The following is a 22,085-nucleotide window of genomic DNA, read 5'->3' on the forward strand; positions in this document are numbered from 1 at the left end:
CTCAGGTGAGACATTTATCTTCCTTCAGTACACTGCACGGTGGCCATGATTTCGAGCTGGGATGGTGAATTAATGTCTGGCCGATACGGGTGGGCATGAAAGCGTGGGTCATGTGCCGGCACTTATACCCAGTCGTAGTAAGTACTGTAGACTTTTGCCCACGTGGAGTACTAATATAGGGATACATGGAGTGTCGTTGAGGAGCGGTGGTTGAGTCTTTGTTCGTTCGTACTATGTAGCTACAGTGATAAAGTTACGGAAGGGTTAGTGGTCCTGCTTCATCTTAGCACCCTACCAAGCTCAAGTATCGCTTCCAGCGCAGCATCCACCATAGGCGAGTGGTCTAGTGGTTGGGCTGCTCGCCAGGCTAGACACCGAGTGTTTACTCAGGATACAAGGTCAAACCAGGGGTGGGGGTAGTAACGGACAACAAGACGTCGTTGCAGTACCTTTTGTCGAAACTTTTAAAAAGTTTTTTAATTAGGAGGCTGTTTTGATTTTTGATTTCTCTAGAGGAGAAGCTCAGGTAAAACCAAGGCACCGTTCTTAGAGTCTCCCTAGCCAAGGAGAGGTCTTACCGAACTACTGATGTTCACGGGTAGGTGCCGTCGTTTAATGAAAGATCGAGACAAGACCAACGACTAAAATAAATTATAGAGTGTGTACACTTATAAACTCTGTCTGTCAATAGATAGGCTTGCTTAAGTCGGTGTACTCGAACGCTGGTGGCTAAGGCCGGCTCGTTGATGTATGCACAAAGACGGAGTGACCAGGTGAACAAAAGAAGCCGAAGGAACATGCAGAGTATGGTCCTTGTTTCTACACCGCTTTTCGCCACGTCCAATTCTAGGGTGCATCAAAGAAATCAGGAAGACTGGGGTTGTATGGCATGACTCACCACATATCACTCGCGTCACCATGTCTCACTCGGACTGTTTTGTCCCCTCAATTCCCACTCAGAGGCGCAAAATATATGGACAAGAATTGTCAATTCAATTCCATGTTAGAGCGCCGAAGTCAGAGGGTAATATTATTAGGAAATACTGCTGTTTATTGTCTTTTGACGGGGGCGTGGTTGCGCGAGGGTAAAGCGTGTGAACTGACTACAGCCCCTCGATCCGGCGCCTCCTAGAATTCGCCCGCGATTCAGAAAGTCGGCTCTTAAAACTCACCTACTTTTTGAACTTCTTCTTATGAAGGACTCCCCTCCTTGCCATCTTCTCCTCGCTCCTTCTCTCATCCTCGTCCCTTCCCCCCCATCTCCTTCCCATCCCCCTCCTCACTTTGTGCTTTGTAAACAACACATTTGTTCTGTTTGGCCCCGCAGAATACATCAAAAAGCACTGTAAACCATTCCCCTTCTACATCAGTCATAGAGAAGCACGTATCTGAAGTGCCCAGAAATAAGAAACGACACAGTTTAACTTTCCCTTGTTTTTTGGCGGAATTTTTTTTTTTGATCCTCTAGATATCGGCTGCCAAGTGAGTAGAAGAAATATCCTCCGGGTCTTTGCCCTCCATTAACGGAGAGTAGTTTTTTGTGAAAAAACATTTCCTTGAAACAAACGGGAAAGAATCTTGTTGTTTACCGCTTTCACTTCCCACATCTCCTGTTGTTTGCTCGTTCATCCGGGCTATTTTCGCATCTCTATTCTCAAGTGAGTATCGACGATATCCTCATCTATCTTCAATCACTAAATGTAACCTTCAACAGAAAGAAAAAAAAGGATTCAAACCGAATACCATCTCTGCGATCATTGGCCGTGTGTCTCTCTTCTAGCCCTATCTTCACATATCTGTTTCCTTCCTCAAAGTAAGTGGATATATCCATAAAATCCCACTTGCATCTCCACATCTAATCTTATAGAAATTCACATTCCATCATCATAAAATGGATACAGTCGTTGAAAACCTTATACCCTCCAGAAACTCCAGCCTCAAACAAAGGATCGCCTTCGCTGAGGATCCCGTAGAGCTTAAAGAACAAGGCTTCAGAGGTTATCTAAAGCTTGGCAGCCCACCACTCTTCTTCGCTGCCAAGTTCATTCTATTTCCATTCTTTAGAACCACGGTCGTTATGTATTCCGTTAAGGACCTCATTCACAAAAATCTCAATCATGTGGAACTCTGCCACCGGAGATACTGGTGGCGCGCCCGTGGAGAGAATGCACATCTTGTCCAGGATAGCGGTTACTCAGCGAACATTGAATTGAATTTCAGGCTCCCTTTCCACCTCCCTTCGCCTGGTATGCTCTTGTATCTGGACGATGCGGTATTGTTCGATCCTAATGCGTCCAGCCCAGACCATAGATTTTGCGTCCCGGTCATCCTCTTGGGAAGAGATTTCTTCCTCAAGTTCCCGCACGTAGTGGCCAACTTCCAAGTCAAACATGAAGCTAGAGACGAACCCCGATCGATTTGGAGCGATAATGTGCTCACAAAATTTTACGAGCTCTCTCTCCACGATGGCAAGCATGTCATGGCCCACTTGGAGCTATGCAATGGCCCGCCGCAGGTGGACTCGGCTGCCCTCGGCATGGGAATTTATTTCGAGCCTCATTCGGCATATAACACTTTTGCCGCGGTGGACAAGTATGGTCCCGACGGGAGGCCATGGGATCCCCAATTTATGATAATGCGTGCTTGGCTCGTCGGAGTGACTATGATTATCAATGCAGTCGAAAACTACTGCAGTATTGGAAAAGCTCCCAAATCGGTGATCATCAGCAACCGGTACGGAGACCTCCTTTCGAGACTTAGGCCCGGAACCATGCCAAACTCTGGCTTGAAAGGCCTTGGTTTAGAGAAGATATTGAAATACGTCAATGACGAAGGGGAGTTCGGTGTTTCTTTCAAAACCACTACCACTCCCGCTGTGCAATGGGTTGGTGGACCCACTGAAGCAGTGAAAGCTTTAGCGATGGCTGGCGCAAAGATGGTGATGGTGACACATAGAACCAACTTGAATTTGTTGCCGAGTTTTAATAGATACGACCTATTTGAAACGTTTAACGATATGATGAAAGTCGGTCCGGATGGAAGAAGGATTTGGTGGGACCAGGCCGACCACATCTATGTTGGCGTTGACGGAGTCTTCCGTTGTTCCAAGAGCCATACACAGCGGGAAATTAAGAGGGCCGATGATATTGGCAAATACGAAGAGGATGCGCAGGAAACGCTATTGAATTTTGTGGAGCTGAGGTTGTGAGCAGTGGGAATCTTCAAACTGAACGGCTACCAAGCATATATTATTTACATGTAGTGTCTAACCTGTTATCCTCTCCCCGAAAGCTCTAGCATGTCTTCCAGTTATAAACTTTATGTATACGTATACACTGTTATCAATTGATTGAGTTTTTTTTAGTAAGCCTTTAAGGACTAGGTAACTAAACTCTTTGAGTAAACTTTAAAATTATACTTAACGTCATCCCCGAATCCTGAGATGTACAGCGGTGGGTATTAAGTCATCGGACGACCTAGCCACAATTTTGCCTGCAAACGCGTATTTTGGTGGCGTTCTGTCTGATCACTTATTACCCACCGCTGTACATAGGCATAAATCAATCTTACATCTTCCATCAAAAGAAAAGCACTTTATAATTTTGTTCCTAAATACCTGATATGAATCCTGGATAAAAAACATGTTCTTGGTAAGGCTGAACGGAGTAAAGCCTACAGAGTGCAGTATGGGGATTTGTGAGGTTCTTGGCACTAACTACACAAGGATCAGAACGGCGAACCCAAGGTCTAACGCAGCTTTTAAATCCTGGTTGATGCCCGATCGCGAAAACAGGGATTGGAAGAATATTCCAGAATTGTCGCAAAAATGAAGTCAGGGATCTCAGATCATGCCAATTTGTTACGATTATACTCTATATACTTTACAATTCGAGTATCGACCGAGTGATATGACATGAACTATCCCTTTCTAGCTTAGATCATTAAAGAAAAAAACCTAAGCTCCCAAACCTAATAAGTTTAAGCAATTTGTCCCCATGGGGTTTCGAACTAAGCTCCTCAAGGACTCTTTGAGATATGGGGGTGATTTGTGTTGTGGCCTGAATTGAGGGGCTGAGGCTTTAGAGTAGAAAGGTATCAAGGCCTGATCGTGCCACAGCATACTTGTACAATTGTAGCCATATATCTAAACTGATCAGAGCTATATATGGCCACTGAGTTTCTGCAATCCCTATCAAACTGTCTTGAGGCCCGAGTCTTTGTCTTGATGGTATTCTCACTATATATGTATTTTATACCTCAAAGTCCAGAGTAGCTAACTTCCAATTTATTCAATGCGCTCGTTCCCATCTAATAAATACTATGCAAAATCAATATTCTCCATCAAAATAACACCCTAATTCACATGCTTCTCATTGACCAAAACAATTCTGTACCTGGGCTCTCCCCTCTGGAAAGCCGCCAACGCCTCATTAACCTTCGACAAGGGCCACTCGTTGACCCATCCCTTGATATCTTTATCGGCCGCCAACTGCAGCATCTCCTTGATCTCGGCGGGAGAACCGATCAAAGATCCACCAATCTTAACGCCCTTCATGATCATCGGGAACATGCTGAATGCGGGAACCTTGTCCTCGGGGGCGCCGACTTGAATGTAAGTACCGTGGTGCTTAAGAAGAGTCAGGTAGTCGGCAATAGGCAAGTTAGGTGCGTAGATGGTGCTGACGATGAGGTCAATGGAGTTGGCGTTCTTTTGAGCCCACTCAGGGTCCTCAGCGGTGGCAATGGTTGAAGTGGCACCAAGCTTTTTGGCGTCATCGGATTTGTTGGAATATCTCGAGATGGCGACTACTTTGTCGGCGCCGAGAGCCTTGGCCCAGAGAAGACCGTAGTGTCCAAGACCGCCAATACCGATGATACCAACAGTCTTACCGGGACCGGCACCGTTACGCTTCAGAGGGCTATACATAGTGACACCAGCGCAGAACATGGGCGCAGCAATCTCACTAGGGATAGAATCGGGGATCTTGAAGACGAAGTACTCATGAACACGGGCGTAGTCTCCGTATCCACCCATGGATTTTGATCCTAAAAAGCAACTGTATTAGTACACTTTTGTGTCTAACCTGAAGGATCCAATTGGAAATATGTAACTTACCATCAGGGTAAAAATTTCCGTAAGTACCAACGCTCTTATCACAGTATTGTTCGTTTTTGTTGGGGCATTGTGAGCAGTCGGGCTTCATGCATGAACATGACTGGGCACCAACACCAACTCTGTCACCGACCTTGATCTCTTTGACGTCCTTTCCTACTCGGACGGCGTGACCGACGATTTCGTGGCCGACACAGATGGGGTATGGAGCAGGCCCCCAACCGCTGTTGAGGGTATGTACATCGGATCCGCAAACACCACAGTGGGTGATTTTGATATCGACATCAGAGTCTCCGAAGGGCTTGGGGGTGAATTCCTGCTCTACGAGAGTTCCCTTCTCGACACAGTCTTTGTCAAGACCAACCCAACCTTTGAACTTGTAGTCTTGAGCTGACATTGTTGTTTGATAAATCGATTAACAAGGAGGTATAGGGTATAAAAAAGTGGGTTTTTTGTTGAATTGTAATGTTGCTTGGAATGTTGATATGAAAATGCTTCTGGAAAGACAAAAAACGAATGGCGAGAGATATTCGCAGGTATTTAAACCCTTCAAACCCCAGGCAAAGTCTTAACTCCCTCCGCTTTCTCCGTAATCGCCGGACGGCATTCTTTCCAGTTTTTTTTCTTGTGCTTTACTTGCATGACGTTGAGAGGGATCCCAGGAGGGTCAATCACCAGAGGCGTCAAAAAATTTAGCACGGAATCGGCAAATGTTCTAGAATCAACGAAGGCGAAAAATAGATTAAATGGGGTAAATACTACAATCCGCATGCATCATGGAGATCGAGTAACGGTCCTCACGGAACTATCCGAAAATAGGCCTACTGGTGGTGGAGATGCCCCTGCGTGAGTGTGGTGGAGCTATGACGGCACATCTTCGGCATCGACGGGTGATAGGTCAATGGCAGCAGCCCGAGTGGTGGATGGCTTTCTGCGTGAGACATGCACTTCGACACCATGAAAGATTAGCGAAGGGGCGCTTGTCTTTCTCGTATGGATCAAGCGGAAAGAAGCATAGAGTGCATGTACTCTGCTTATAAACTGATATGCTATCGGGAGGGAACAGTGAAGGCTCCCATTTTCTTTACTATATACCATCTATAATTGTTACCTGCCAAAATGCCCTGAACAAATAATTTTTCTTTTTATCAGCAGGCCATGATCCCACGCGGAGTTAAGTCCCGAGTGCATAGTATCAATCCGGGCCATTTTATATGGATGGTGCCGTATCCCACGACCGAAGTAGACCGAGGCTTGAGCGAGAAAAAAATGATTAGAGCTCCAATATCGCGATACTCTTGCAGGTCTGGCCCATGATGGTTACCCCCAAAAAAACAATCCCACCCTCACATCCTCCACCGAGTTTACGAGCTGCGTGGTGAAAAGAATTGCGGATACTTCGCCGTTGCACTTGCATCTGCTCAGTACTCTACATGAAGTTTTGGGGGCGCGCTTGAACGGTTGTGATTGGCCTTAATGGAGTTCTTCCGCTTAGAGGAGCTATCTTCAAGGATGTATCTATCAGATCAGGAAGAAAGACTTGGACTTTTGAAAACCCGAATTATTAGTGCCTGTAAACTCCGTCGGAGTCGACGGAGTTTACAGGCACTACTAGTTGACCTTACTGTGGTTCCGAATCTGTCTAGTTCGAACCCCCAACCTGGTCCTGAATCTGTTAACCCTCGGCGCTACATCGGTTCACTTCCACGTGATCCTTCTTGGCACCTGACGACGTCAACATCCCGCAAAACCTTTATCGCAATTCTCGACAAACAAGCCACCCCACTATCAAACGCCCCTCGAAACAACACACCCTTCGAAACAAAACAAGAGAAAAAAATTCCGATAACCATGGCCCCAAAGTCCCGTCTCGTCGGCCCTCCCGCCAAATCTGCTTCCCCTAGCTTCGTCCCGTGGCTCTACAGTGAGCTCAAGGCACCCGAGAATTCAAGTGTCGTGAGGAGCGTCGCTGTCTTTGCGGTATGAATCTCACCATAATCATCTATCTTCTACTCGGCGAAGGGGAAGTTGCTGGTTCTAATGTGGTGTTTTATATATATACAGGCAGCCGTAGCGCTCTTTTCGAGCTCATACGCCGAGTACTTGCTTCCTCCGTAAGTCCTACCTTGCATATCTGCCCTCGCGACCAACAATTCTCCTCCTCCATCCCGTCCCTCTTCTCCTTCTGCTTGCTTTTCCCGATCAATCGGGTTCCCGACTAACACGCCAAACCACAGTGTCTAAGTAGTGGCCACACTGCACCAACCAATACGATATCTTGACGAACCAGCAGCTGTATATGTACGTATTTATTTTTATTCCCTATATTTATATCTATATACTTTTTTCCTTCTTTTTTTTCTCCGCCCGCCCGACCCCCAATTCTCTTTTTGGGAGTTTCCGGCCCTACATTGCATTGTATTTGAAACGTGGTTTGAGAGGGCTGCGCTGAGATGGGACGATGAGATGAAACTTAGACTTTCCTAATGTTTCACGTAGCCGTAGTAGTAGATCGGTGGGCAAAATCAGGCATGGACGGGAAAAAAAAAACTCGAAGAGATGGGGGCACATACATGCATGGGCGGCGTGGGATCAAGAAGGAAAGAGAGGGGAAGAGAAGAAGAGGGGGGCCAATTGTATATAAACACAAAGAAGCCGCTTTCTCGACTCGCTTTCTCGACTCGCTTTCTCCGCCAACTCACTTCTCTATCACCCTTTTCCCACCCCTCCCTTATAGCTAGCTGTGAATACCTACCTCCCCTATCCTACCGTCCAAATTTGGCGTGCGGCTGTTGTACAATGCTGTGTGCTGGCCGCACGTCAACAGGGTTCTGTGATGAGAAGGGATGGCCCTGGCATCTGAAGCTGGTCGATTTGTTGGCTTGTCCGCTCCCTCAATGACAGCTCCTTTTTGTTTCAGGACTGATTCGCGGGCGTCCATCGAGACGCAAAACAGCCCTCCACCCTTTCCTTGGTGCTTGTGGAGTAGTCTACACGTGGGGACACCCACCTCCACTTGTTCACTAGCCCGCAAACCCTTGGTGGTGCCGTTAAGCTATGATAACTAGCTAGAAGAGACCCGAGCTAGAATAATCTCGACGTTGACGTTGATGCTGGTGCTGGGATCTTGAAAAATAAAATAAAAAAATAAACTTGACATCAATGATCGATCGGCCGATAGATAAAGCTTAACCACCCACAATATTACCGCCCATGGATCCAATTGAATCCCAAGCTTTCTCCCGCTCAGTCCTGAGCCCGTCGTTTCCCCATTCCATTCTATTCAGCTTTGTCCGTATACTGCTGCGACCTTAATAGTGACCCCCCCGATATCAGCTCATATTTTCTATCTATAGCTTATAGCTGGCCACCCCCACGATACCTCAATATCTGCCCCCTTTTCATCCCACGCTTCTAGAAAGGATCTATATATTGCACCCCACAATCCGGCCCGCCGTGCCCCCAGCGCCCCAGCATGTCCATGCTGCTCCCCTCCACCTCCTCGCCCGCCACCGCCCCGCGCTCCGCCCGCTCCCGCCACATTACAACATTCCTCTCATCGTTCTTCACTCTGACAGCCATCATTTTCCTCCTGCTGGTCCTTCTCGGGAGCATCCGCGCGAACCGCGTGCTGGGTGATATCTACTTTCTGCGCATCGACGCCTCCCACATCATCCCGCGCTCGTATCCCAAGGCCGCGCTGGTGAATAGTATAGTGCAAACGCTGGGTCTCCGCGACTTTTACCAGGTCGGCCTGTGGAACTACTGTGAGGGCTATGTGGACAAAGGCGTTACGTACTGCGCGCCGCCGCGGGCGCTGTATTCGTTTGATCCTGTCAAAATACTGGTGAGCCAGCTGCTGGCGGGGGCGGAGAGTATGCCTCTCTCTCTCTTCTACTCAAATATATTTTGTTGTGTTACGACGTAGTTAGCAGGCTAACAAGACCAATGATAGTTGCGGTCCCTCCCAGAATCGAGAGCGCACTAACCATGGCCCACGACGTCAGCCACTGGATGTTTGGCTGCTTCTTCGTCGGGATCGCCTTCTCCGCCGTCTCCTTCGCCGCCGGCTGGCTCAACTATAAATCGTACCGCATCCTACCCCTACTAATGGCGCTAATTACAGGGACCGCGGCGCTATTCACAACGATCGCGGCAGTGATCGCGACGACACTGTTTTGTGTGTTTCGGCGCGTGTTTGAGGAGCGGCCGGATCTGAACATTAGCGGTGACCTGGGCGTCAAGATGTTTGTCTTTGTGTGGATGGCGGTGGGCGCGTCGGCGGCGGCGTTTGTGGTTAGCTGTTGGGTGTGCTGCGCGCACCGCGGCTGGGGAAAGCGTGGCAGTACCACGCCGGCGAAAAGGGAGATCTACCATAAGCCCTTTGATGGCGGTGAGAGTAGAGGGAGTGATGAAACGGCGGTTCCGGGGACGATGATGCTGAGAGAGGGGGGGGCTCCGGCGCTGATACGGCGGTTAGTAGTGAGGCGGTGGTTGGGGAGAAACTGCCGTTGGAACAGGCAGGACCGGAGGATGAAGAAAGTGAGAAGTTTCTAGAACAGCCACGGCCCGCGGGAGGTAGGTTTGCAGAGCGGTTTTCGGTACAGGCGCCCTATTTGGATGCGCAGTAAGGACTTATACGTCAGTTGTGTTTTCCTTTGTGTAGACTTTTCCTTTGTCCGGGGGATAATTGTATATCTTTTATCGTTTGTCTTTATATGGAGTTGATGTACGATGATGAGGATGATTATGGTTATGATATAGATGAATGATGATAATATTATTCTGGTGTCCTTCTCTCGTGGCGAGCCGATGAATCCATGGTGCCTTCTTGACGCTAGCTATGTCCCAAGCTTCTATATGGAATTTAGGTACCAAGCCGCACTTCTTAACTTCCCCCGGGATAATCAAAACAATCCTTGCGGTGAATGCTGCAGAGCCATGGAGTTTCCTTCATAGTATATCACTCGATACCTTCTCCCGCGATTGACGTACTAAAGGGTCCCGCAGCGGAATTTACCTCCTAGTTTAAAATCTCAAACCATGTGAAAACATTTTCTAGATATATGTTGAAAATAAACCGAGATGTTGAAAAAAGTTAGTTGGTGAAGAGGCAAGAGAGTTCAGACAGCTATATATCCCCGGATCGGACATGAAAAGTGACAAACAGCGTTATGCGCTCAAATGGGTCTTATTTTCGAGTCCGATACCGTTCGAGAGGCCGGATGACCACCAGGGGGTTCACCTGGGGTTCGCAGGCTCAGCGAGTGATGGACCAAGACGCAGCTCAGCAGTCCGCGTGCCAGATGATTTAGCCTGTGCTGGGTCACGCGGGTATATATAGGGAGGCAGTACTATTGCGGACTTCGTCGGTGTAGAGCGCGATATCCGTGTGAGACCTACTCGCTGTGAGTCGAGATCTCAGTCGTATATAAAGTGAGATATGAAGTCCTTCCCCCGCTTCCTTCGATTGAGGGTTGGAGGGTACGTTTAGGATCTATCCCCTATCTATGGTTCTCTTCACGGGGCATAAGCATACATGTAGGTGTGTCACTTTTGAGAGGGTCACGATCGATTGATTTATCCCAAACATTTTGTATGGTGATTTCCCGGACTCGATGGGTTCGGTGTGGCAGAGAACCCCCGGCCAAGTCAGGTTTATATAGTACTCCGAACAGATAGTCCCGTCAAAATGGCTGCTAATTTCTTCAATTCGCCTGCTTGAAGATGGGCCGCTGTAGAACGAACGATCTTGGTACCAAGATGTTTCCTCTTCTTTCCTGCACAATGTGCGGGGGGTGAAGAGCTAGCCCAAGTCAAGAGCCTGTCCATATTATTGAACAGTCCATATTCGTAGGCGGCAGCAAAATTAGATGGCTGCGGGCTGATCCCATGATCATCTGCTGCATGTACGAAGAAACATTAGACCCGATTAATAGATATGTGTGATTGTGATGGCGCTGGTAATGGAGGGATCTATTTCAGAGGTCATAAGCGTTCTGGTGATTCCTATGCGGGTTTCTGATAGGCCCATGCTCGGTAACTTTTAATGGAAAAGGTCTAAAATGGCGCAGTTTTCAGTATACGTCCTCGATCTATAATAACACATGATGCAAGCTTAAGACGACACAGTTCGCTGTCTACTCGACCTCGGGAGTCACGCTGAGAGCGCAAAACCACCGGGCAAACCCGATAATAATAAGGATCGATTCCCAGTCCCAATTTCCTCCTCTAGAGAAATCAAAAATCAAAATAGCCTCTTAACTTATCTCACTATAAAAACAAGGAAAAAAAGAAAGAAAAAACTTTTAAAAGGTTCAACTAAAGGTATTGCAACGACGTCTTGTTGTCCGTTACTACCCCACCCCTGGTTTGAACCCAGGACCTTCTACCCTGGGTAAACACTCGGTGTCTAGCCTGGCGAGCAGTCTAGCCACTAGACCACCCACCTATGGTAAATGCTGCGCCGCTGGAAGTGATACTTGGCCTTGGCGGCGTGCTGAGATGAAGCATAATCCCTAACCCTTCGATGTTAATGTTCAGCCACCCTATGGATCATAGCGAACTTTGTCATCTTGCATCACGTCACTGTTACTAGACCTTTTCCGTATAAAATCTACCGTATTTCTACGAAGAAGGCACAACGCTTATAGTCCCACTACATTGTTCCAATTCACCCCAATCCACCTTCAATGCAAGAATCAAAACAAAAACCACCGCTACAAAAAAACCCCAAGCCCACAAGGGAAGCATGTCTCCGACGGTCACGTATGTCACGAAAGATGACACGTCTCAACCTTGAAGATAAGCCTCCCCCATCGGCTATAGGTATTTGAGTACATGCATGTTTTCATCTCTTGTTGTTGTCTTGGGGAAGAGGTGTGGGGGAGAACGAGTGATGGGAGACCGCCTGGGTGCCAAGCTACATGTAGCTACAGAGCGAGTGACTTTATATGATTGACACTCGAATAACCTTTCTCCCATCTCTAGATGCAATCATGTTACAAAGATAGAGATCGGTATATGAGGGGGTAGTTTTCTTTGCCCCTTCTTCCTATAAACATTCACCAGACGCCTTCGCAGCCCGCACGCAGGAGCGACAATTTGCGAGTGATACATGGTGACTCATCCATCACCCTCGCATCTCCCACAAAAGTTTACGAGCCCGCAACTCGTGATTCAGATCAGTCCAGTCGACCAGGCCGTCTCTAGCCGAGCATTACTATAGTCAGCCCATTACAACAGAGCTCGGGAGTCAGATATTGGGCCCTACCCGAGCTCTATTATAGCAGACCTGGCTTCAATGGAATCGCAAATCAAACCCTCAATATAATTGTCACTAAAGTTGATTTTTACCTTTTTATACCTACTAGCTTAGCAATAGCTACATAGCCAACGAATATATCCTCTCTTACATATTAGAATGTATAGATTAACCCAGAGTAAGATCAGCTTATGCGACTTTGACTTGACTCTTCAACTCTCAACCGTTTGTTCTTCTAGGGTAAACTAACAGCGACCCATCCCGCGGATCTCTTGTCTCGTAACTAACCCTAACCCACCAAGCTCAACTTCGTATTGTACGTATCCCACGTGACATGTTGCCTCAGCAACCCAACCGCAACACAGAAATCCGCGACACGGCATCGTGGACAAAGAAGACACCGGGCCCGCGATACAAATATCTCACTCCATCTCCAGAAGCTCACCTCTCACCAATAACGACCACAATGTCCTCCGCCGATACTCGGGCCGTCCAGCTCCAGCGCGAAGGCCAAGTAGCCTACCGTAACAAAGACTACACCAAGGCCATCAAGCTCTTTTCCCAGGCTCTCGAAATCCCCAGAACCACCACTGCTATGCAGCTCCACATCCTTGACAATCGCGCGGCAGCAAAGGAAAAGGTCGGAAATGAGGTATCCCTCAAAGGGGCTCTCGCAGATGCCCGCCAGATGATAAAGCTGCAGAAGACATATGTCAATGGCTACCTCCGCACTGGCAAGATCCTCCAGCTCCAGGGCTGCCATCAAAACGCATTGAACCTCTATAAGTACGGTTTGGAGAAGCTGGAGCCCTCTGATGAGAATGGGAAGGAGCTGCTGGAGAAGATGTATGAGAAGGTTCATGCCCGGGTTGAACCGCCAAAGGCAAAGATGGTGGATATGATGACCGTGCTGCCGGTGGAGCTGCTAGACATGATCATCCAATATATCCCATTCCCGAGCTTGATCCTTGCTCAGGGCGTGTCGAAATCGTGGCGCAACTTTCTTATTAATTCCTCAAAAACTTATGTTGAGCTCGATTTCTCCTCTGCAAAGAAGCCGCTTAGCAGGTCTACAGTTATGCTTGCTGCCCAGCGCACGCAGAACAACGTCAGGAAAGCGGTGTTCAACCGGCTGGAATTCCGAGGCGTTCAACCGTTAATCCACCTTGCAACTCTAAACCCAGGCTTGACAGAACTCCAGCTCCTGGGATACGAGCAGCCTCTCCCCGTCGTGGACATCGTGAAGCACACCGAGAACCTAAGAAAGCTGATTATAAAAAGCGCTGTGCGTACGCAGGTCATATCGCAAATTCTGGCCCAATGCCGCAGTCTCGAATGCTTTGAATGCTTCGATGTCGACCACATGGGCTTCCGTGGCTGGACCTTTGAAAATAAGAGCAACCTCAAAAGACTATATCTCAGAATCGTCAAAGAGGAATATCAACCCTCCGACCAGATGCTTCCAGCCCTAGTGGCGCATCTCCCGGAGCTTCGTGAACTGGAAGTTTCAGAGTACGGCCCTCGCCAAACCGACCAGCTCGACTTGACGGCTGCGCCCCACCTCACCGTCCTGAGGTTGCGCAAGGTCGCAATCACAGTTCTTCCCCTCCTCCCCCGTACAATCAAGCATCTTACCCTCGCAAGGCTTCCGAACTTGAGTATTGTTCCCGATGATATTCTTAAGTCACCCCTTCCAGCACTACAGGAACTAGACTTATCCTACAACCCGAATATCAGAAAGAACACCTTGCTCCTTCTCCTCGATTCAGTGTCGCCGCGTAAGCTGGTCCTGGACATGTGCCCACGCCTCGACTTTGGGACAGTTGATTGGCTACTTCCATGCGGCAGCAAATTGGAGGAATTGTCGGTGGTGGGGAACTCAACGTTTAGTGATAGCGTTAGCAAGGAAATGGCGGGGTTCAAGATGCTGAAGAGATTGGATATAGGTAATACTAAGATTACAGGCATCGGGCTACTGAACCTTATCAGGATGTCGCAGAAGGAAGGTAGTGGTGGGGGGCTACAGTATGTCGGGTGTGATATGTGTGAAGGAGTAGGGCATGATGCGGTCCATGTGGCTAGAAAGATGGGGGTTGTTGTTTCCCATAGAATGTTGACTGAATATGGTGGGAAAAAAGTTCGGTATTCTGAATAGAGCAGTTAGCTAGGGAACTAGGTCACTGGACTTAGAGTATTGAATTCACTAATGGTCTAAGGATTCGAATGGTACATCATTGGTCTTAATTAACCTACTCCTTTGATTGAAGCGCTTCAGATCGTATAGAAATGTGCCAAGAATTCCGAGTCGATAAAAGACACGCCCAAAGGCCACCGAGGCTCTTAAAATCTGTCCGCCCAGAGAAAGAGCCTTTTAAAACCCCCTTTATTAAAGGTATAACTTTGTAGGAATATCCAAATCGCCAACGCGCAGTGCGCTGCGATTTTACCCATCTCACACGACGAGTGATCACCTGTGAAGAATTTACCAAATAGTAGACCAATATATGCAAAACCACTTAAACCCTCAAGATCCCCCATATTATCTTAGCAGTAGGTCTGCCACAGCGGGCTACTTACGCATCAATTCATGTATCTATACTGATGTCTATTGACTCTCTATGTCCTGATTCCCCACATTCCCTCTAGTCCGAAAATTAGTCCTTGGTAAGCTTATAAAGAATCGAGTAAATCTAGGGCACGTTTATCTCGCCGTTACTGTTTGCCCTAGTTAGAGCTCGGTAGAACATCATTATAACTATGCCTTGAAGGGTTCAAGCCTTGATATCTTTGTTTTCAGTGGGAAAACCCGAAATCTGAGTGAGCAGCACAGTGCATTCCTTTCTTCTAGTTCGTGAAGGGCGTAACACACGCATTTGCTAACAATTAACAAAACGCACATAGATGTACTTCCCTTTACCACCCTCTAGATAGCACGAGTTACAATTCAAACCTCCTCCAACAAGCAGGTATAAAGCTCAGTTACTATAGGATATTATAGGTGAAGGAGGGAAGCCAACCAAAACCCCAACGGGGCGATATTAGTACTAATTGTATCCAGTTCGGCATACGTGGGGCGCTGCTGCGTGGCTTCTTCTGTGGCGAGTGATATTTCGTGATCTATCTCAGCAGACGGTGTGTCAAACTTTCAACATATTCGTGTAGGGTCATTGATAGCCTGCGCGAACGGGTTACTATCCATAGAAGGATACAATATATAGAAGTTCCCGATTCCAGGGCCGTGGTGTGGTGTAGGTGTTAAGCCAGTACTTAAGGTCCGTCGAGAGTAGCTGGGAATATGCTATACCGTCGGCGAGACTTTCCGCTTCGTGGAGAGAGCAACTCGCTCGATTGTCGAGCTCGAAAGTATACGAAATTAATAGGGCGAACTCTACTTGGAGAGGTGGGGCTATTTGAGGCGGGGCACCGCCGGCGAAGTTGCGATGTATCTTCTTACAACAGGCTACATGTACTCTACTCGATCCTTCTGCCCCGCTCCAGACCGGAAACCAATTTCCAAAACACAGACATGGTGGGCAATTCTTAATCCAAGCAGAGAAATCTCTACTCCATCTTGATGAAGCTGCGCCGCCCACAATTATGAGAGAGTTACCAGTCAATTTCCTATTAAACAAGATAAGCCTCGACAGCCGACGTCGTTTTTCAGATATTGCGATGACTATTGACTAAAATCTGCTTCCTCACCTGCCCGGATCCATTCTTGCGAAAAGAGGGCTCTGAAGGGGTCAAGCTCAATGACCCCATTATTTCCAGGATAACGGGGGCCAATATTGTTTTCTATTAAGCACTTTCTGAGCCGGCGGCAGCAGCTAACATGATATATCAAGTTCTCCGACACTAATCGGATTCTATTTTTCATCCCCGCCCCTCCCAAAGTTGTGATAGAATTGATGGGATAGCTCCGAGGAATACTGGCGGCGCTCCGAGTTTTCCTAGAGGCACAAACAACCTTCTATCCCTCTTCCCCGGAGCAGCCTCTCGCATGGTAATTTACGTTTCATCCTGTAGGGCTGAACGGCATACCGCGCGTCCGGGTTACCCTACTAATAATATGACAAAGGATATATATACAATAGCAATGACTTGCAGGAGCAGCGGAACGTCATATACATATGCATGGCGACATGAAAAAAAGCAATTTTAGAGACTAGTCCGACAAGTCCGACTTCCTCATATTCAACTACATGTAGTCTCTTCGTATAATATTTTACTCTACTCGCCAGGGAAGGTAGCTAGACATGAAACAATTAACCACTGGCTCTCGACTTTGGCAATACGTCAGGCATGGAACCAAAAATGCATTAATGAGAATAAAGCAATTATCACAGCGCGCCAGAGGACAACTCTACCCACTTACTAGATTCAGTCACAGCTTCCGACCGCCCCGAGGAATGGTTTCCGCAAAAAACAAAAGAAAAAAACGCTGTCCGCCTATTCTCATAGAGTCGGCACTTATTTTCTGCCCCATGATGACCGCATGACCGTTCTCTCCCATACTTTTTTCCCCCCCACCAGCATCACATTTTTTTTTTTACATGACTATAAAACATGCATATCAATCATTACCACACGCAGCTCAGGTCATTCGTGACCTGGGCGCTACCGGGAGGCTTGACCATAAAGTATCATACGCGCTGCTTTCTACACGCTTGTGCGCGCCATCACCTGCCACCCGGAGTCACGGGTTTTCAGTTTGCTACATAAAGTGTACCGGTCGGTACTCCTATCCAGCACAGGCAATTGCAACACAGAATGTATGTAGGGTGGATGTATGTATGTATGTACCTTGCTGGTGGAAGTTTGAAATCCAACTAGAGATGATTATGATGCGTAATATACCCTAATATGACCTAGGTGTATATATCATATAGAAAGGCAAAAAAAAAAAAAAGTATATGTATATAGATATGTACTACTCTAGCTAAGTTAGTGATTCATCAGCATCAATCACCATTGCGCCGAACGGACTGACACACTGACAGACTGGCAGACTGGCAAACAGGCAGACAACATGATGCGAGCATAGCAACATTTCTTCTTCTTGTGAGGTGGTAACCACCGCTGCATATGGAGTGCAAGCGACATCTGAATCCAGCCCAGTTAGCCAAGGAAGCAGCTACTATCATTCTACTCCACAGCTATATTCCCACTTACACTTTCTTGCTCGTCCTCTGCGACAGCTACAGCAGTAACCTCAGTGGTGGGTAAAAGTAAAAGTATAAATCACCCACTTTTGCACTAGCACCGGTTCAATATTGTTGAGCAATAATACCACATTGAGCCTAGCCTGCGACTGATCGGCAGAATATTAAGCCTCTCCATCAGTTCTCGCTAGACAGAGGGGGGGTGCTGGTGCTGTTACGGTAACGGCGCCCGGTGCGGTTGTGTTTTGCCTACGGTAAGGTTGAAAGCCGCTGACTTTTTCTTTCTACACTAGTGTTGTGGGAAGTGCCGCATAGTGGTCTGAGCGTCTGTGGTTGTTTGCGCGACACCTAACCCTCCGCTTTCACATCCGGTTGGGCTTCCGAGAGTGTCTGAGCCTCTGAGGTGACTGAAGCCTGACTTACGGCTGAAACACTTCCGGATGTACGGTACATTCAAACAGCCTCGGCGCGGACGGAAGAAGAGGAAAAGGAGGCTGGAGGCCTAGGGAGGGGAGGGTAGAGCGCCAGCTCACTTCTCGGTCGGAGGACCTAAAGGAAGGAAAAAAACCGACAGACCACCTAACCCTCCTTGCCGGCTGTTCTGTTTCGTTTGTTCCACCCATCCTTCCTCCCCCAATGAAAATTTCCACGCTGTCCATGAGATCAATCAATCAGGGAGAAAACAAGGCCGAGTGATACCTGGTGAATATCAGGTGTCGAATCACATGTCCGTCACGTCATGACGACTGGACTTTTCTTGTTGACTTGTCCGGCAATCATTACCCCCTTACTTCATGTTACATTGTTTTTCATGTCGGTGAGCCTGAGTTAAAAGATTTTATTCCGGATAAAATGAAGATTTTTACATTTTTTCTTCTTGAATTCACCCGTGCATAATAGGAGTGTTTGTTGGTCATTAACGAACCCTACCATCAGGGTTTGGTTTCAACCGTCATTACAGCAACAACGTCAACGGGATGAAACTTTTTTTTGTGGTTCGCAAAGAGCGGGATGGATCAGGCTTTATAGTTTGGTTTGAAATGTTTGCCTATTCTCCCCACTCGAGCATCAAGAAGGGGGAATCATTCATGCACAGAAGGATATATACCGGTAACCAAAGGGATGATCTACACCCCCGGTATGTCATGGTGCTGATGCTCATCTTTGTTTAATCAAAATTGATAGACCTTCCTTCTGTAGATCCTCCAATCCTTTACAGTAAAATCCCCAAGGATGTACTTTACATGAGCCAGTATGACTTTCTGAAAATCCACAGAAGGGTTCAGACAGGAAGGCTGAAGCCTTAGTCCGAATTCTTGAGGCATTATAAAAACCCGGAGAGTTCTCCCGCCTCACGACTCTCCCGGTACCCGTCCGTCCGTATGTTTGTCATGTCCCACCTGTCTGTCAAGATAATCTTTTCATGTGCAGTGGCCAATCTGTCTACCCTTTCCAAGGCGTCCCATGGCAATATAGGCCTTTCCCATACATATGTACATAAAGTACTCGAAAGGTTTTAAGGGGACCATCCGCGGAAAGGCCTCTCCCCCCCCTATTGATGCATAAACTCCGTCTCGTTCTGCGGGGCAGAGGAGGCTGGAGTATATCCTATGTCCTATCCCCGCCGCGTGTGACGATCCTTCCCTCTACGTAGCAGCAACGAATTTTTTCGTTTGCCCCCGAGATAATGGCCAACTGCCAGCACGTTCGTTTAGATAGGGTTCCTACCGTTTTGATCACCCCAGATGTTTCAAACACAGCCTACTGCAGCAAAAGGTTTTTTTCTAAATCCTGCAAGAACTTTAAAGACAATCCAAGGGAGGAGGGTTTTTTCCTCTCTTTTTCTTTCCGTGAGAGCTTCGAGTAGGTGCGTGGAGTACCTACATAACCCCAACAAATTGGTTCTCGGTTCTGAAATCGAATAAGAATAAAAATGGTGATCGAGGGTGTGTTGAGTTATCCTGGGTTGGCTGATGGGTGGTGGGTTCCCATACCACAGGAACATTTCCCATATCCCCCATCAGATCAGATTCGATTTCACCAATCCCGACAAAACACAAAAACTATTTCCTCGGGGATCCGAGGTTTTGTTTCGCTCCGTCTGTCTGAGCTCGGCAATCTACTCTATGCATGACAAGCACACGGACAATGTGTGTTAAGCAAGATTAGATAGGCCTACCTACAATATGTAGATGTTCACAATGTGCAGCCTCAGAGTCCGGATTGAAACGTCAACAAGTGGGGAAGCCATCCATCCGTCGCCCGCCGCCTATTCATTCCCTACCGTTTGCCTCCAATACAGTCCAAAAGGTATGTCATGTCCTTTGGTACATTTAGATAGGCAACATATGGACCCGGGAAAATACCTTACCCGCCCACCTCGGGCTGTCTCCCTTGCGATTACATAATTGGCCATCTTCGAATACCACCCTACTAAAAAGCCAATCTGGCCGTTGCACGTCTGCATCTTTTGAAACGGGCAACTACACGGTAGGTACATGTAGGGGGGTATGTACCTACATACATAGGTACTCTAGAGGAGTAGAGCAATGTTGTAGCCCGGTAATTCATCCGAATCCCTAGAGATAGGTGAATACATATAGGGAAGGGGGAGTGCCCCGCTAGAGAGTACTTACGGACCACGCCTGCCATATCATATCACATAGAGTACTCGCTACAGGCCTGAAGTACCCGAAAATGCAGCGGCAAGGCTTTGGTGTATTTTTGGCTTCTACTCCAATGGTAGTTGCAGATTAGGGCGTGCATTTTCGGGTACTTGTTACCTGTGAGTATATCTACCTAGATCTCCGGGATCGATTTGTTTTCATCTAGACCGATTACCGGCATACAGTACCTACATGTACATACGTACATAGAGTACCGTAAAATCTGAGAAATTTCGTTGCGCTGCAGCAGGGATCTTTTACACCAAAACTTGCAGGTTGGTGTTAAAAGACTGCCTCTGATAGGTCTATATGCGCATTTATCCCTGTTGCAGCGCAACGAAATTTCTCAGATTTTACGGTAGAGCGTACATAGCATACCATAGGGCAAATCGTGGTTGGATGCGGATGTGGGTATGTGGACGTGAACGCTATTTTGTGCTGTGCTGTTGCTATCGCTGTCTAAGGTACAGCGCCGGACAGTCAAAATCAACCCTCATGTTCTTTTCAAGCCAGAAACTAGTCCTAATCAGGTAATAATAATCATCAAATCATCCAAATAGGGTAAGGATTATCCCAATTAATGTGGCCGCCTTGGCATAAAGCTATTAAAGTTATTATTTCACACCTATGTTTTTTTCGGGCAGATTGCACCAAATGTTTGAGAGGTCATAGTGCAGCCAGTTCTTAATTATTTTAAATCCCCTTTTATGGGGATGTTTACAACCATGATTAGACCCATTTTACAAAAGAACATTATTTTTGGGCAAGTGTTGCGTTGTTGAAAGTCGATGGGGTGAAGGGGAGTCGGTGGTTGCTCTGGCCGGCTGGTTTTGGCTGTCCGACACCGTACCTGAGATTAGGCGGGGATGCGGGATCTGGAACAGTGGGATGAAGCTGTACTCTAGGTAGACTGACAGTACATTATGTAAGGGAAACCATTTGGAGAGTCTAATATGTCAGGCACTGGCACTCCACAAAATGTTGGATAATACCCTCGTTCACCTGTGACGGTGGATCTTGTCTGACGGCGGTGCACGATGTTTGCAGTAATTTAGCCTTGGCGCCTCCAAAGTTAACTCTACGAGTCAAATCCCTAGCTGCCATCAGATAGGATTCGCCTTCACCCCGTGAGTGAGTGTATCATTATTTGTTATTGGGTTCCTGGAAGAAGGAAAGAAGAAAGAGGGGAAGGGATGCACATCAGGACACATGAACATCACGGGCATGCACAACCCTTCGAGAATGGCCATGCTTGCTGGCCAGATGATGGCCCCGCATAAAAAAGAGAAACCTCTGGCCATTCATAAAAAATTAGCTACCCTCAAAGTTACTGGCTAGCCGTCGGGCTGTGTTTCATGGAGAGATATGTATTTCCATCATTGCATATTGATAACTCCTCATTGTAAAAGCAGCGCATGCCAAGAGATATCCGACTTGCACGGTGTAGCACGTGGCGTATGATAAGACTTAACATGTGGCTGAATAAGTGGCTAAGGAAAGGTGTCTAGACAAGAAGCAACGTAAGAGAGAAGCTACACACTAGATTAGTCTTCCTGTATCCGTAGTTCATCGTCACCAATACATCGTCTGTCTTTAGTCTACGTCGAGTTTGATTGATCGTCATTTTGTGATCAGTTGGAACAAGACTCTAGAGAATACAGAAAACAGCCAGCAACGGTAGGTACATGTCCTCTGTAGGACCTTCTACGGGAAGGGAGGGAGCTCTTCCATCCCCCCCTTCAATTGATATCATACTTGAGTGCCTATCAATGCATTCTACTTTATGTACCTACTCTACATCGTGCTCTGCCATGTTATGTATGTAGGTCTTCAGGGCTGAGGCGGGTGGATCCGAGCACTTGAAAAAAGGCACCATCATC

The 22,085-nt window shown here is 47.4% G+C and overlaps 5 protein-coding genes across 5 annotated transcripts; 4 read left to right on the forward strand and 1 right to left on the reverse strand.

Annotated features, from left to right (window-relative positions):
* Positions 1 to 1,891: 1,891 nt before the first annotated feature.
* On the forward strand, positions 1,892 to 3,208 carry LAJ45_05769 (uncharacterized protein; the record flags this gene model as incomplete). The annotated part of the gene is made up of 1 exon (XM_046115338.1): positions 1,892 to 3,208. The coding sequence occupies one exon, from the start codon at positions 1,892 to 1,894 to the stop codon at positions 3,206 to 3,208; it is 1,317 nt and encodes a 438-aa protein (XP_045971387.1).
* A 1,146-nt stretch (positions 3,209 to 4,354) lies between these two features.
* Positions 4,355 to 5,510, reverse strand: LAJ45_05770 (uncharacterized protein; the record flags this gene model as incomplete). Its single annotated transcript, XM_046115339.1, has 2 exons — positions 4,355 to 5,046; positions 5,117 to 5,510. The coding sequence occupies 2 exons, from the start codon at positions 5,508 to 5,510 to the stop codon at positions 4,355 to 4,357; spliced, it is 1,086 nt and encodes a 361-aa protein (XP_045971388.1).
* A 1,454-nt stretch (positions 5,511 to 6,964) lies between these two features.
* Positions 6,965 to 7,757, forward strand: LAJ45_05771 (uncharacterized protein; the record flags this gene model as incomplete). Its single annotated transcript, XM_046115340.1, has 4 exons — positions 6,965 to 7,093; positions 7,178 to 7,227; positions 7,404 to 7,414; positions 7,591 to 7,757. 4 exons carry the CDS (start codon positions 6,965 to 6,967, stop codon positions 7,755 to 7,757), a joined length of 357 nt encoding a protein of 118 aa, XP_045971389.1.
* An 831-nt stretch (positions 7,758 to 8,588) lies between these two features.
* LAJ45_05772 (uncharacterized protein) lies at positions 8,589 to 9,670 on the forward strand (the record flags this gene model as incomplete). Its single annotated transcript, XM_046115341.1, has 2 exons — positions 8,589 to 8,988; positions 9,069 to 9,670. The coding sequence occupies 2 exons, from the start codon at positions 8,589 to 8,591 to the stop codon at positions 9,668 to 9,670; spliced, it is 1,002 nt and encodes a 333-aa protein (XP_045971390.1).
* Positions 9,671 to 12,711: 3,041 nt separating this feature from the next.
* On the forward strand, positions 12,712 to 14,532 carry LAJ45_05773 (uncharacterized protein; the record flags this gene model as incomplete). The annotated part of the gene is made up of 1 exon (XM_046115342.1): positions 12,712 to 14,532. One exon carries the CDS (start codon positions 12,712 to 12,714, stop codon positions 14,530 to 14,532), a length of 1,821 nt encoding a protein of 606 aa, XP_045971391.1.
* Between the last annotated feature and the right edge of the window lie 7,553 nt (positions 14,533 to 22,085).

This window comes from Morchella importuna (assembly GCF_003444635.1).
Source record: "Morchella importuna strain M04M26 chromosome Unknown Morimp01GS016, whole genome shotgun sequence".
NCBI classification, from domain to species: Eukaryota; Fungi; Ascomycota; class Pezizomycetes; order Pezizales; family Morchellaceae; genus Morchella; species Morchella importuna.